Source organism: Antechinus flavipes, chromosome 4 (genome assembly GCF_016432865.1).
Source record: "Antechinus flavipes isolate AdamAnt ecotype Samford, QLD, Australia chromosome 4, AdamAnt_v2, whole genome shotgun sequence".
Lineage (NCBI taxonomy): Eukaryota > Metazoa > Chordata > Mammalia > Dasyuromorphia > Dasyuridae > Antechinus > Antechinus flavipes.
The window spans coordinates 76,797,522-76,814,370 of record NC_067401.1 but is presented as its reverse complement, the minus strand read 5'-3'; the positions used below and the strand labels follow the sequence as shown (position 1 = coordinate 76,814,370).

The window sequence follows — 16,849 nt, the reverse complement described above, 5'->3', positions numbered from 1 at the left end:
TTTGTATACCATAATAATTCAGAATTCTTTTCTGGTATGAAGGGAGGAACAAAAATTTTTATGTGGGTTTTCCAGATCATGGGGGTTCCTAAACCCCCAAGACGTGGAAGGAATAACCATACTCCTCAAAGACCTTGATGAAAATTGGAAATAAGGCAGTTATTTTACAAGAAATACCCATAAATGACTTAATTCTTTACCATCACACAACTGGACTGAAAGATATGGAAATACATTTCACTGTGTTTACTCTTTGTTGACCATTAAACAAAACTTTTGATTTAGTAGGATAATAGCCTACTTTATAGAGTAGCATAGACTCAAGTAGAGTTGATGACTGCATGAATGCAAAGAAAGGTGCAAGATATGGCTATAGAGGGCTGAAACTATTGGGTTGATGCAATGAGGTTGGGACTGCTGAGCGCTTGAGGCTAGCTACTGATTGGACAATACTCTATGGGCATATGCTTGGAAAATGGTCCTTTCCACTATCTGTACTGGCTCAATGATTGGTGTATAGAGGATTGTAGGAGGGACTAGGGGGGTGCAGTAAAGCTAGCTAGGAACATACTGTTGTCAGTAGACGGAGGAGGAAGGCGGTCGTGGAGATTCTGCTTCCATCCTGTTCAGTCCTGTGTTTAAGACCGATAAGAAAGATTGAGGATTTTTGCTTATCCTGACTCCTGCTGATTCTGGGGTGTCCTGGATGCTAGCGTGGTTGTTACATATGGCCACTTTAGGAGATGAAGGAAAGAGAAAATTCTGAGATTATCTCCAGATACATCTATATTTGGTAGAATAAAGCACTACTCAGATATGTGTGGTTGAGCACCGTGAAAAATAAATTGGTTGACATGAGAGTACTATTGTCTAGATTTAGTATTGAAAATCTCAGCCCTTGGATGTGGTGTGGGTGAAAGGAGGGACTTGAAATAAAGGGGAAGGACCTGTAATGAAGGGAAATCTGAAGGAAAGGGGAAAAACAATCTCTTATCTTTCAAGTCTTCATCTTTGTGTATATCTCAGTATCTTTGGTGGCAGGAGTTACGATGGCTTTAGAGAAAACTTTGGTTATCAATGCTGCTTATAGATATTTCATTACATCCATGACCTCATCAATATGATTCCAGCTGTGTAAAAACAAAAATAAAAACCCTATCAAACTGAGAAGATGAAAACTAAAACTTTGGCTTGACTGTGTAAAAAGAATGCTTTAAAAGAATGCTAATTAATCACATTTTACTATTATTGTTCTGCAACACTAGATTAAAGTTGCAGGTTTTATCTGTATAGCATATACAGATATATAAATATATATATATTTATATATTTTCAGTCTTCATGGTTTATTTGTGGCATGAATAACAATGAAAAATTAGAAAACATGACTGAGGAAGTATTTCTTAATAGTACCTGTTAATTTGAGTGCAACTTTCTGGGAGATTAGAAAGAAATTTATCTGATGATTTTAAAGGAATTTCACTGATCTTGTAAATGCAGATTAAAATTTTACGTATTGAACATTCAACAGTTGTCCTGTAGTACAAGTATATCCTACCTAAAAATAAATAGTAGGTTTTGAGAAAATAGGATAGTTTAAATGACATTACGGAAGCAATTAATTCTACAAGAAAAACGCTACAAATGTGGCAATGCCTAGTGGTTGTAGCAGGACTTAATTTAACGTTTTAATAACTTTTGACTAGATCAGCATATTGTAGAAGTATACCAATATTATTACGTTTATGTGTCCTTCTTTTTTTTCCAGAAGACCATTGGAAAAATTGCAACTTGCTTGGAATTACGAAGTGCAGCTTTACAGGTAAAGAAATGTCTTCCTGCTTCTAATAAAAGCATTAGCTGTCATTCTGCTAAGTGTTTTCTATACATATTAAAAGACCATATTCTTTCAGAAAACAATTGTAACAATTCATTTTTCCATTAAGCTAGCAAGAATGTTTAGTGTTTCTAACACAAGAGAATATAGAAGACTTTTTTTTTTCCTTTCTTACTTCCCTTATCTTTAGGTGCTTCCAGGAAAACGGGTGACAGTAACAACTCTCTTGTTAAACAAGAAATTGTTTGCCTTTAGCTTATATGTGACAAGTTCCTATTAAAAACACAGAATGCTTTTCTCATTGACTGGAGAATAAAGATTAAAAATTAGGTTTGTAATAAATGTATAATATTTTTTTATTTAGTCCACACAGTCTCAAGATGAATTTAAACTGGAGGACCTGAAAAAGCTAGAACCAAGTAAGTTTATTTTACTTATTTATTACAGTTATTTTAAACATTATTTCAGATAATAAATTTAACAAAATAAGATAAAATAGCATGGATAATTTTATAATCTGTAAAATTACAAATGTTTCATCTTATATACTTGTAATTAATATGATACAATATTTATAGTAATTATCCCTTTGAATTTCATCTTCATGCTACTTTTCTATCTTGATTCACAAATTTTTGGAAAGAAAAGATACTAGACATGAAAGAAAATCAATTCTCCTTTCTCCATTAAAAAAAGTGTCCAAGAAATTATCAACTATTGATCTATGTCTCTACTCTCCCATCTGTATTTTAAAAGTTTTATGAGAAAAGTATGTATTCATCAAAGACCTCCTTGATGAGAACTAGAAATAAGAAAGATAAGAGTAATTGTAGGTATGCTATTTTATTTTGATACATCTATGTAAATTTAAATCCTCCTGATAAGGATTAGGAAATACTTGTAATCTAAAAATTGTCATTATATGTGGAAATGTATATTGGTGATACTTGAAAATATTTTAGTGAAATTCTTTTAAAAAAAAATCAATCACTTACCACTAATTAAGTGGTAATTAATTACCACTCCTTCCAGAGCCTTTCCTTAGCAACAAAAAGAGTAATCAAAAAACAAAACAAAACACACACAAATACTGAAATTTTACTTCTAATGGAAAGCCATATCTGATTCTGTGTGAATAATAATTGCTGTCATTTACCTTCCATTTTAAGGTTTGCAAAGTACTTTTATGTGATATTCTGTTATCTTCACAACTATTTATCCCCATTTTGCAGATGAGGAAATTGAAGCTGAGAGAGAAGGTCTTGTAAAAAGTAGGCATCTGAAGCAGGATTTGAATTCAGTTTTTCCTGACTCCAAATTAACCCCAATCCATAATACCAATGTATCACATTATTGTTTTTAGGACAGGAAATTTGGAATATCCAAAACAATTAATTATAGTTTTTCTGTTATTCACTGACCAGTTGCCGTGTACCTTTTTTTAAGTCTTAACACTGGGGCAGCTAGGTAGTGTAGTGGATAGAGCACAGCCCTGAAGAGTCAGGAGGACCTGAGTTCAAATGTGACCTCAGACACGGAACACTTCCCAACTGTGTGACCCTGGGCAAGTCACTTAACCCCAGTTGCCTCAGCAAAAAAAAAAAAAAGTCTTAACATTCATTTGTAGAGGGATTGTTAATTTTTAATGAATTATTTTAATTCTCTTTATAATTTTTCTAAATTATAGTCAACTTAATTTTTCACCATATGAAAGCATGGGTTTTCTTTTCACAAATTATATCAGCATTCCTCAGGCCTTATAATCAGTTATAATCATATTTCTTCTTTTGAAAAAAAGGTTTTTCACATTTTGCTAAAAGAATATGCTTATATTTTGTCTCTTTCTGAGATCTTTTGTTTTTCCTTCTAGGTTCCCCCCCAAATTTTTCCATTATGATCACTTGAGATCAATCTTTGGACAAAATTTTTCCCCTTTGTATCAAATTAAATGCACAAATCTTTTCCCTAATACCTTAGCATACTCCATTGTTATTACATTAATAAGATTCAGTCTTGTAATTTTTTTTTTTTTTTGGAAGGAGAGAACCATATTTTACAGCTTAAGTCACTTAATGGCATTCAGATTATCATGCTTTCAACTTTCTAGGATTTTGAAAGTGGCATGGCATCCTGTGGTCTTTCTGCACATAATAGAATGTGGTTTGGAAATTTGTTAAAGTTAGCTAATAGTTAAGAGATTTTATTTTATCAGTCTTGCATTTTCTGCTTTTTGGTGCATAACTAGATTATAGTAATTAATTTAGAACAAAGAACACATCTAGATAGCCTAAGAATTTAGAGAAACAGAAAGTAAATGAGTAAGATTAACTTCAAATTTTTTTTTGGACATAGATCCTTTTTAAAAGATATCTTGTCTTCCCCTCAAGTTTTTTTCTTCAGTACTTGAAGTATCTGAGATATGAAATACTAAAAATATAATTTTCTTATATTATTCATAAAAGACTTCTTGTTGAAGTCTAATTTACTCTCACTTAATTGTAACTTCAAAATTTTAAGTGTTGGAAGAGACCTCAGAGGTTATTTAGTCCAATTCCTATCTATTTACTATTTTCTGGTTAAAAAAAAAAAAATCAATCTTCAGGAGTTTCGTCTAACTCTTACCTATTACTGTTTTCTTATAAAAAATCAATCTTCAGGAGATAAAGCCATTCAGAAAAATCGGGGATCCCATCTTGTCTTGTCATAAAACTAAACAAACCAATCATAAAGTCCTTTCCAAAAAAAAAAAAAAAAAAAAAAACGCTATGTTATTTATATTTGTGTATTTGTCTTGTCTTTTTTAGGATGTAAGCTTCAAGAGATCAGGGTATATGTTCTGTGATAGCATGCTGTGAGTGCTTAATTTTTTATTAGTAGAATAAATTTAGATGCTTTCTCTGCCTGCTTTTCTGAAGTCTAAAATCTGTCAGATTAAAAGGCTCAGCTAGTCACCATATAATATTATATATCTCTTGATCCTTCTAATGCTGTCTATGTTCTGATTACTCTGGTTCTCCCAGTGCCTAAAACTATCCTAAAACAACATTGATAACTACTGTCACTTTTTCAACCCATCAAGATAAGAAGAAATTCACACTCTAAACAGACTCCCTTTTTAGTCAACTTGAAGGGATGTCAGAATTCCTGCTGTTAAAATGGAAACATAATATTTAAAGTATATGCTGAAGAGCTAAATGAGGTTTCTTGAAATTTTATTTTTCTAGTGTAAATCTAGAGTATTTTGTAAATAGTTAACCTTGATTAGAAGCCCATTTTGAAAAATGAGATACTTTGGTATTCCAAAGGATACTTGAGAAAGCAGAAGGAATCATAAGTCTAAATCTTGAGGGACCTCAAAGGCCACCTGGTCTACCCCATTGAGGCCCACAAAGATAAGTGGCTTGTCCAAGAGAACAAAAGTAGTAACTGTCAGAGAAGAATTTGAAACCAGTTACTCTCACTCCAGAACCAATGCTTTTTGAAGGCAATCACTTTGCCTCTTAAATACTGCTAATGCTCTGATGTAATAACTATTTGAATTTAAGAGTGTCTTAATAATTGATGTGGTTTTTTAAAGTATTGTATAATATTTTATAAATTTTATTTGGGTTAAAATGTTCTTTGTTGTTTCATTCTTTGGCTAAAGGAGGTGGGTAAAAGATAAAATCTAAAATTTCTGGCAACACAGAATTTCTTCTTGTTTCAATCTTGAGCTAGCAAGAGCCCAATTCAGTAGCTTTCAACAATGCAAACATCAGTTAATGGGCTTTGAGAAAAAATGATGAAACTAATATATTAAAACATACTTCCAATTTTATTAAGGTATTTGATACTGTACAATAGTCTCACAGATACCTTATAGAAATGTTTTATCAAAAAATAGTCTTAAAAATAGATTGCTAGAGAAATGGATTTTGTGAACATGTTACATTATTTCTTCTTTTTAATTGAATTTTTTTTATTTTCAAAGCATTTGCAAGGATAATTTTTTCAACACTGACCTTTGAAAAACCTTATGTTCCAATTTCCCCCTTTTCCTTCCCCCTCACCCCCGAGATGGCATGTAATTCAATATATGCTAAACATGACAAAATACTTACACACACACACACACACACACACACACACACACACAATTTTTCAACCTAATTTATTGTAAACATTGTTATTTAACAAGCTTTTAGCAAGAGTGTGGAAACATTTTATTATGTAGAACTGAATATTATGATACCATTCATTGAAGAAAGAAATCTACTTAATATAGACCTGGATCACTTAGGAAATAGGCATGATTCAGATAAACCAAATCCAAATCTTGGGACTTTTACATTTCTTGTATCCTAAAAACTGAAGAAGTTAGGGAAGTACTTCCATACTGAGATTTCTGTTTAATGTCTGCAGTTAATTTTTTAAAAATACTTAACTTCATCCAATAGCACCAGTAAAAGATTTTCTCTTTTCAGACTTTTAGCATAGAATAGCTAATTTAGCTCTAAACTTGAAGAAATCACAAAATAAAGAAGCCCAAGGTCAACTAGAAAGTCATAGGAGCTTGGAGCAATTCAGCATGCTATGAAAAATAAAAATGGAAAAACTTACCTTCTTACATTTAATTCTGATAGAAAAAATCAAGGACATCTAAAATTTATGAAAAAGCATTTATCTAATAGTGTATACTTTATAGGGAAAGGAGCGCCATACCATCTCAGGAAAATAGCAAATTGTGGAGATTTAGACAGAAGATGGGTAAAAGAAATTGTATTTTAACGTTTTTGCTTTGTTGTATTGTACATATAATATTGTAATCATACTATTAAAGAAAATTCCATTGAAGTTACAGTATTGTGGATCTATTGTAGGCACAAGTATTATAGGAAGAAAATATTATAACTCTTAAAATTAAAGGAATTTGCAGATTATAGCATTTACTCTTCAGAATAGGACCTCACTAAAAATGTCAAAAAGAATTTGTAGCACATATTTGTGGGGAAGGACCTTAGAATAGAGGTGATCTGACCTTCCATCTTACAGATAAGGAAACAGAGGTTCACAAGAGAGAAGTGATTTGACCAGGATCACAAGGCTTATAGGGGAGTCAAGAACCAAACTCAAGTCTCCTCAAATCCAGTCCAATGTGCTTCATGCTGAAACCAGGCAAGCATTAATAGGTGATATAAGGCAAAACATAGTTAAGAGACCTTTGAAGGTGAAGTGCTGAAGCCATTCTAACCTTGATTCAACTTTGGTCAATTCTTGATGTTAGTCTCAGTTTGACTGTGATGGAGTTGGTAGTTTTCTGTAAGGTCTCCAATCTTTGGTGCTTAATTTCCATGGAAATCTGGCAGAATCCAAGAGTTGATGGTATTTGGAACAAACAAGAAATTTATTCCTTGTTTAGCTTTTCATTTGCAGAATGTATAATAATGGCACAAGATTTGTGGTAAGGTTGATTAATATTTTTAAATGTTTTCTATATTAATTAGTTTTGAAAATTCATTGTAAAAGCACATAGATTTCTTGGTTCTGGCTTCAAGAAAATATTTTTTATTGTTTCTTCTTACAGTCCTAAAGAATATTCTTACTTATAATAAGGAATTCCCCTTTGATGTTCAACCTGTCCCATTAAGGTAAGAAAAAACCCCGCCAAAAATCCACTATTGTAACTCTTAATGTTGTGCCTGTTTTTATGACTATTTTCATATTCATATGATAGTAGTATCTTTGGGAAATAAGTGACTTAGAAGCATATTGTTTGCATAGCTCATTATGACCTTTTCTATGTAGGAGAATTCTAGCACCTGGTGAAGAAGAGAATTTGGAATTTGAGGATGATGAAGAGGAAGGTGGTGCTGGAGCAGGGTCTCCAGACTCTTTCCCTGCTAGAGTTCCAGGTAAGACTCGAAAATGATACATGTGTTTTTATCTGAATTCGGGAAGTGTGGAGTTTTTTCCCCCTTGTTCTTTCTAGGAGGGAGGAAAACTCCTCAAGCTGGTTGTCATGGCTTGTTGAAAGTAGTTGCCTCTCCTCTATCATTCTGAAAATAGCTCACATTTTTAGAGTGCCTCAAGGTTTACAAAATTGCTTTCCATATATTATTTTCCTAGAATGTTTTTAAGTAATCAGAGTTAGGAATTAAAATTAACATGAACTTAGTAGTAAACTAACTCTAGGCTCAGGCAAAGTGGCCCTTGGATGACTCTTATGTCTTGTGAGAGGAGAAATAAGCACAGAAAATTGTTTTACATGCCTAGGTCAGGGAGCTCCATGCTTCTCTTCCTTTTCTGCAGCTCGCCAGGCCTTTTATCTTCCTTGGCAGGCTGGGGAGTTTCCTTGCCTTTCTTTTCTCCTGGCCCCCAACCATCTCACCACACCCTGTTTTTCTCTCTTTGTACAGTTCATTTCATATGTCATGAGCTTCAGAAAGTGGGAATATTCAATGATAGCATTTTTTTTAAGGCAGTGGAAGCTTTTTAAATATAATTAAGGGTCCAGGATTCTTAACACAGTATAAGTAGATTTATTTATTACATTACTTCTAATATGCTCTTAGAAGACTGCAAACAATCTTACTTTTGCAAAAGAAATAAAGTGGTTTGTGTAAATTCTCTTTTGCTGGCTTGAAATTTCTATTTCCTCCTCAAACTGCATTCTATAATTAATGTGGTTTCAAGTTTTTGGAATGATGACTTAATTTGATAGTTTTCCTGTTCCAAATAATTATCAGACCAGAAACCTGGAGAGCAAATGACAGCAATGAGACAGAGAAATGATTTGTATCTATGTTCCAAGATGCTCAATTGAACGTGTTTCCTGTTCTCTTACTTGTGAAGCTCATCCTTCTGATTGTATAGGAGATTTGGGTTTTTTGGTTTGTTTTTTTTTCCCTTGAAGTGGTATTGCAGTATTTAAGTGTAGCCCCTCTCCTGCCCCTGCACAAAGGTCTGCAGGTTTTCAATATTGTATATGCCAAGACAAGTCAATTTTATTGACCCTCTTTGTTATAGAAGAGAACTTTGTATATTGGGATAAGACTGCTGTAAAAAACTAAAGATGACATCAGTAAAATATCCAAAATTACATAGTTGAGAATAGCAATTTTCTGATTGCTTTTGTAACTTATTATAAAAAGTAGAGAAGTATATAGAAGTATATGTAATCAGAAGGTGGGGGAAGTGTAGTAGACCAAATGAGTGTCTTTGTTACTTTGGATTGCTGGTTGGGGCTGTCCTTTTCACAACTGTATTGTAAAGTTGCATTTATTCTGAAAAATATAAAACTTTTAAAGCATCTTCAAAGCATGGAAACTTTTCTCTTTTTAAATCTTGCTTAAATGCTGTATCTGCAAACTTAGTAGCAGAATAATTCTTATAATTGTTCTGACTAAACACTTCATTAAGACCACGTTGCTTTTGGAATGACTAATTTTAATTCTCATGCTTTAACGCTATTAAGTAGACAAGCTATACTGATTTGTCTAAAGGTTATTAAACTGCATGAATATTCTGAAATGTGAACTTTATTGTAAATTCTACATGGCAATCCTGAATGGTTTAAAAAGTTTGCTATTGGGAAAACTTCACAGTTAGTAATTGCCTACAGCCTTAAGTTTGTGAAATTGAAATTTTATTTTCTAGTTGTTTGGCATGTTTTTTAGTAAACAGTTTTGATCCACTTATAAGGATTGTCTGTAAGTAGATTGGCTTTAGGGATAATGAGGTAGCACTGTAATTGAATGCTGAGCCTGGAGAGTGGAATACCTGAATTCAAATTTGGCCTCAGAAGCTTTTTGCCACTGGGCAAATCCCTCAAATTCTGTCTGCCTCAGGTTCCTCAACTGTCAAATGGAGGTAATAGCACCTACCTCCCAAAGTTGTGAGGATCAAAAAAGATACTATTTGTAAAGTGCTTATTATAAAAGCATAGTGTCTAGTACACAGTAGACTTTTAATAAATGCTTATTTATTTTTTTCCTCATTCCTTAGTTGTCTGAAATTTAGATTTAACTTTAGATACAGCTTAATAATTTATATATCTATAATTTAGATATAACTGAAGATACAAATGTGATCCTACACTGTGTTTTGTACTGGCCATTGCTGCATGTCTGAAATGTATTTCTTCCTCACCTCTGCTTCGTGAATTCTCTTCCTAGAGGCTCCAACTCAAGCTTCACCTACTATATGAAACTTTTTTGTTCTCTCTGTTAGTTTTTTTTTTCCTCCTTAACTATCTTGTGTTTTAACTACTTTGTATTCTTTTTATTTTTGTTTTGTACACACTTATGTATCTACTTGTCTTTTCTCTCTCCCTCCTTCCTCAGTTAGAACATACGCTTCTTCCAGGAGGGGAAGGGGTCAGGTCTTTTTCCATTTTTTGGTATTTGTATCCCCATTGCCTGGCACATTATAATGGGCTTGTGCTTGTTGTTTGATGCTTAGTGAAATTTTTTAAATGGCATTATAGAATAGTTAGATAAAAATGAATGGTTTTTTATTTTCACTATCAAGTTTGATCTTCTCTCATTCTGTGTGTAAACATATATAGAAAAGGCAAATCAAATTGGAATATAGTAACTTATAATCTTGGTGCCTTTGAAAGGGCAGCTGGTTAGTGCTAGACACTTGAGCTGCAGGAAACTTGAAGACGGTGGGAAAAGAGATCCTGTCCTAGAGGATATACCACCGTTTTTGGTTTTACTTTTACTTTTTTGATCATAATCTGTGATTCTTGTCCTTATCTTGCCATAAATCTTTCATAGGGCATATGACAGTGCATCTAGTTTCAGAGAACTTATTATAGCTGGTACTTATGTAGTTCTGTAAGGCTTGCAGTCATTCTATATACATTATCTCATTTAATTTAGCTGAGAAATTATTCATAAAGAGATATAGAAATACAAAACAGATGACTGCCAAAGTAGTAGAACAGTCAGCTGTAGAAGTAAGTAACTCATTCTAGAACATCATGGTCAGATTGTGTGTTCTTGTTATGTTACTCATTTATACACAAACAGATTATACATTTATCCTCCAATATAAATTTTAAAACTTCTGCTTTTCCTGGTGAACTTTTTCACTTAACTGACCAGTCAGATCTTTGTATTGTCATGATGCATTTCTTTAAACTGTTAGAGAAAATACCCTTTTAAAGAGATAGTGCTTTTGCTGCTTCTTCAGTTAAAGGTCAAATGCTAATCTAGTTTATTCAACTGTTTAACAAGAAGTGTTAGTAATCAAAGAAATAATTACTTAAGAGTCACATACACATCGTAAGTGTCTGAGCTGCAAAAAGGAAAATAGAAAAGAATGACTTAGGGTTTAACCCTGGAGAAGGAAACTGCTTGGTATACTAAGGAAAGAGTTGTATTTCGAATATTGAGACTCAGATTCTAGCTCTGCTGTGCCCTTCAGTAAAGTTTTCTGATCTCTGAGTCTGTAATTTGTGGCTTTTGCAATCTTTATACCTAAGTTTATGTTTCAGGGATGTATGCAGGAGTTTTGTATGACTTGGGTCCCTATCATATAGTTGTGAATGCATGTTTCCTCAAAAGGAAAGATCCTTTTATGCTCTTAAACTGATAACTTTGTAAATAGTGGATTAAAAAAAGTGGAATGAATCAAGATTTTATTTTACCTGTTGGTAATAATAATTAAAAAAACTATACAAAATACAATTTTATTAATTAGATACAAGTTTATGGGATAAAATAAATCTTGTGCATAGCTTTTTTCTAGAATGCAAGGGTACCTCTTTATTTAAGATCAGGAAAACAACTCTTGTCTTCTAACATCAACGACGATTGTTGGAGTGGAATGTTAGATCATTACTTATTAGAATGAAGGAGATATTCTTGTGGTTAATGGGTGGTGTTGCAACTTTTGACCTTTAAATTGTCAGCTAGACCAAAGATTTCAATCAGTTTGGACCTTCTTGGGACTCTTCCTCTTGAGATTTGCTTTGGCCTTATCACTAATTCTTACTGATATATGGGAGAGCAAATATGTGGGACTAAATCTGGAAAGGAATGAGATTTGGGATATATTTCTTTTTTCAAAACAGTAGATTTTCTAAAATTATAATTATGTGCCTGCCCTTTGTTTTATACATGTTAAATTTGAGGAAATTATTTTTCACAACAAAAATTTTTTGGGTATTTGCTTTCTCAGATTCCCAAATATTTGAATTCCTTCCAAAATTTAAAAAAAAGTTATTGCAGATTCCTCTTAATTACTAATTACCACGTTTTTTCTAAGTTATACTTAATTCAGGGCAACAGGTAGTTGCATTTTCTGTACAGTTTACATTCTTTAAATGATAAAATTTGGAATTGTTAATATTTGTTCAAGTACTAAGTGAGCTTTTGCATTGAACTAGGAATCTATAGATGTAAGGCAGCTTTCTTTTTTTGATTAATAATTGTGATTCCATGAACTACCTGATCTGAAAATAATCTTGCCATGTTGATGATTTTAGGGAGAATACTTTATTTAATTGTGTAAGAGCAAGAGCAATGTCTTCTCTATGTTCTTAAAGTACTTATTTAAAATTATTGATAGGGTTAATGTTTATTGCTGTTTCTCTGTTACCAGGTACTTTATTACCAAGGTTGCCATCTGAACCAGGAATGACATTACTCACTATCAAAATTGAGAAAATTGGTCTGAAAGATGCTGGGCAGTGCATTGATCCCTATATTACAGTTAGTGTAAAGGGTAAATAGCTCTGTTTCTACATTCTATCTCTGGTGTATTTTACGCTACTGCTTCTTGTGGTCAAGCCATTGACATTTTTGGTCACGTATCTGTGATAGACTCATTTTGGTCCACTCTGTAGAAAAATGGGGTAACTGGAAATAGATCTCCATCATACCCATTTCCCCCATTTTTACCATCCACCTCCTCTTCCCCCCGCCCAAATTGAGAAGGATATGGCAAGAGCAATTGCTTGTTAATTATAATATGATGCATAATATTGCTTTTGGAGTTTTTCTAAAATGTATATTTTAATTCTAGTATTACTTTAGTATATTTTGTGCATAACCTTCATCGAGCCCTTGGAGGAGTGAGTTAATTCACTATATATTTCTAGGATCTTACTGACCTTTTTGATGCAAAATCAATTACTCTCTCATTTCCCCAGACCTTCCTGCTATAGGTACTTCCATTCATTTCTAAGGGAACTCTATGCATGGGAGAGAGCTATAGAGGTAGTTGAGAATTAGATTTTTGATGAGTCATCAGTGCAGATGGAAAAACATGGATACACCCACAAACATCCATATCCTGAATGTAATCCTGTGGGATACTGAAAAAGTGAAATTATTTGTTATCCTTAACTATGTTGCCATGGTTATTAAACATGATTATTTTTAGGAATTTTCTTCTATGCAGTTGTTTCTTGTAGACAATTTTATTTTCATTTTTTACTTTGAGCAGAGATCTAGAATTAGACTTTTTGTTGTTACTGTTTGTTACTGTTTTAAGCTTTTATATCCCACTTCAATTTCACTAAGTAATTACTAAAAAGAACCATGAAGCTAATTTGCTATGTCTTATCTAATAAGAACTGCATAATTAGTACAAATTACCTATTTGACTGTCCCCTCATTTTGGTCAAATCACAGGGACAGTTTTAATTTAAATTATGGTATTAAATGGAAATGGAAGGAGATATGCTGTTAACTACTAAAACATGTTAACTTGAAGCTAACAGTGGTAAGTGCCATCAAATACATATTCCATTAGAAATGTTTTGTTAGATTTTTTTTTAAATTACTTATAAGATTGCTTTATATTTTAAGGAATCATGTTAAGCAATGTATATTTTTAAAAATTATTTTTATTAAAAAGAGTATAAATGTCATACACATAATAGGCACTTAATTCTTTTTTTAAAATTAATAATAACGATTCCATTCCCTACCCTAAGACTCGTTTCAAGAAATTCTTAGTGAAATGGAAGTACAACATAATTTACAAACTTGGATGTCATTTTGGAGTTTCACAGTAATATAATTAGATCTGTAGTTACATTTTTGTCGCTAAATTTCACTTTGAATTCAGTCTCTTGAAGTCCTTTTGCTCTGCGATTTAAAAAAAAAAATTGTTAAGGTTGTTAAGGTCACATGCAATAAGAGAAAATATTGCTTTGGGTAAAACTTTACAGTCATTTAATGAAGACATTTGTGTGATGACAATATGAGAGGTATAACTTTAAGTCATTTCATGTTTTATTTTTTCTTTGTATTTAAGTATTTCATAGTTCATGGTAGAAATTTTCTTTTTTATAGATCTGAATGGCATAGATTTAACTCCTGTGCAAGATACTCCTGTGGCTTCAAGAAAGGAGGATACATATGTTCACTTTAATGTGGATATTGAACTTCAGAAACACATTGAGAAATTAACGAAAGGTTTGTAGCATTAAAGAGTAAGAAGTGGTGACAGAGGACTTTAATCAATAGATATATATGACTAAATTTAAGCATTATGTAATTAAGAAAAACTTGCTTAGAAGCAAACTTCATTTTGGTTTTACTTATCCTAATGAACCAGGGGTGCTACTCAATAGCAAAGCACTCCCCCTTCCCCCCCAAATTTACCGTATAGAAAGGTGGATATTCCTAATTCCTAATTAGTTGACGAGAGGAATAGAGGACAAAATAAAATCTTTGAAAAAGCATAATGCAATAAAATTGTTTATCAATTAAACTGCTTGAGAGCTTACTTTCCTGTGACTTCAACCATATGATTCTTAGAATATCCCCTAAAAAAATTTCTTTTAAATCTCTCTTTTGTCTTCTGAAATTCACAGCTTACCTATAGTTTCTCAAACCTTCATTCTTTGGAGGAAATAAATAAAGTGGAATGCAATCAAACCCACAGTCATTTCTGAACTCTTAAGATCACTTTTAAAAGCTATGAAAATCTTTCCAGAAAATATTTTTCTTTCTCCATTTGGTATGAAGTGAACATTCAAGAAGTGCTGTTTGAAAGAATAAGTACCTTGGTGAATGAATTTCAGGTTGGAAGATATGTGAATGAGAACTGTTAATGTGTTTTTCTTTGTATTAAGTAGATTTTTCCATGAAAATGTAAAATGTTATACATATAAGGCAGGGGAAGTTTTGATGTGCTAAATAACTTTTCCGTTTTAACACACCTCTGTGTCCTTGATGACGTGACTCACAAGATGCTAAAAGTAAAACTGTATTCAGAGTTTGAGTCCCCTCACATTCCCAGGCCTTCCAATTTTATTTTTGCAACTCCTTCAACCCTACTTTGGGGCAGTGCTAAGCTACATACTTGGTGCTTGTTTATTTGAAGTTTAATTAGTCTATACCATCTGTCTATTGTGAGGAATGAATTGCCTCATCACAGATTTTGCCTTTGTGTTTGTGCTTATACATTAACATGTAGCACAGGGCTATACATATAAATATATTATTTGCTGGTGATAGATGAATAATTCAAAAGAAACTCTGGTTTCTAAAATTATTCTTCCCCAAAATGAAAAACACTTGGGATCTTATCATTCTCAAGTATTAATTTAACCTCATGCTCACTTTAGATCACAGATATCTCCTTAAGCTTCTTGAAGAGGTAATACTTTTGATCTGTTCTTATTGGCTCGGAGACAGTTTCTCTGGTGTTGTGGGAGGGGGAAGGGAGGAAGTAGCTATTTTATGGATCTGGGAGGGTTTTATTTTGGGAAAGGGAGGTCCACCAGCAGCCTAAGTATTGTAATCCATTGTATGTGGTGGGAGAAATCTGGCCACTCATGCTTCTATCTCCTCCACCCCAATCCTGTTGTCTCCTGAGCGATTGGTTTCTCTTTTCCCCCTGACAGGTGAGGCACTCCAATTGGACCCAAGTGCCAAGGCTGTGCACACGTTTCTGAACATTGTTAAGCTTCTAGTAACTTGTGAGTTTTGTCATCAGTGAAAATATTAGATGTGTGTTGGCGGTCTTTAAATCCGAGATACAGCACAGTTCCGGTTAAGTCAGCATTAATAGGTAACCAGTTAATATAAATTCCCCTGATTTCCCTCCCCCAATTTTCATATATCTTCCTTTGAAATTAATTGCTGTTGGCTAAATTGGTATGTGGTGTTTCTTTTTCTTTCTCTTTAAAAGATCTTGTAGGGGTGGGAGGATGGGAAAGCTTTCCTGTGTGGTTTTAGAGAATTAAAAATAAAGCCACCCAGCACCGCACTTTACAGCTGTGGGAAAATGGCTTCTTTTCTAGCCTACCTGTATGCTTTCATTTTATAAGGTATTTTGTTCTTCCAAAAAGTTAGTGGTTATAATAGCTTATTTTTTCATTTTATTAATGAAGTATTTCCTCTGTTCCTGTAGTGTGATTTGTCACTTCAACAGAGAAATACATGAAAGATTTGTATTTTTTGTTGTGGTGGTGGTTAAAGGATTGTAGTTAGAATTCCTTTAGTGTCTCTTTTAAGCACTCTGCCAACCTAATGCATTTCCATCTACTGACTTTTAAACATGGTTACCAGATAAATGTTTGCTATCATTCTCAACATCATCATATGTATTTTTAAACACGCTTTGGTGTTTTATGATCTTAACCATTCATAAGATTTTTATAAATTTGAGTTAGTCTAGCTTACATAAGAGTGTTTTGGTAAACACTACAAATTCTAAATATTTTGAACTGAGAAAAAAATATACTTGATTTGGGTTACTAAAATTTTGCCAGCTGCCATTTTTTCATGTGCTGCTTCCTACTGGTAGAAATGGATTTATTCAGCAGAAACATACTGACTATATTATTGCTTATGTAAAGTTATTTTCCCTCTTAGGTGCAGCTATTTTCTTTGAATTCAAACACTATAAGCCTAAGAAAAGGTTTACCAGCACCAAGTGTTTTGCTTTCATGGAGATGGATGAAATTAAACCTGGGCCGATTATAATAGAGCTGTAAGTGATATGTTTGCATGTAAATTAAGATTTATTTAATAGCCATATGAGTTACATATCTATGGATATCTT

General features: G+C 32.9%; 1 protein-coding gene across 3 annotated transcripts in view; it reads left to right on the top strand.

Annotated features, from left to right (window-relative positions):
- AIDA (axin interactor, dorsalization associated) overlaps positions 1-16,849 on the top strand; it is a 47,111-nt gene that overhangs the window by 25,925 nt on the left and 4,337 nt on the right. Inside the window, exons 3-10 of one of the 3 annotated variants that reach the window (XR_007953153.1) lie at positions 1,769-1,822; positions 2,202-2,256; positions 7,401-7,464; positions 7,622-7,728; positions 12,428-12,550; positions 14,128-14,250; positions 15,687-15,853; positions 16,660-16,758. Coding sequence is in view for 2 of the 3 variants with exons in the window: in XM_051993358.1 (XP_051849318.1) it covers positions 1,769-1,822; positions 2,202-2,256; positions 7,401-7,464; positions 7,622-7,728; positions 12,428-12,550; positions 14,128-14,250; positions 16,660-16,777 (644 nt within the window). In the remaining variant the exon portion in view is untranslated. Of the gene's footprint in view, positions 1-1,768; positions 1,823-2,201; positions 2,257-7,400; positions 7,465-7,621; positions 7,729-12,427; positions 12,551-14,127; positions 14,251-15,686; positions 15,854-16,659; positions 16,778-16,849 lie in introns of those variants that run through there. The other 2 variants (XM_051993358.1, XM_051993359.1) reach the window with 2 other exon arrangements.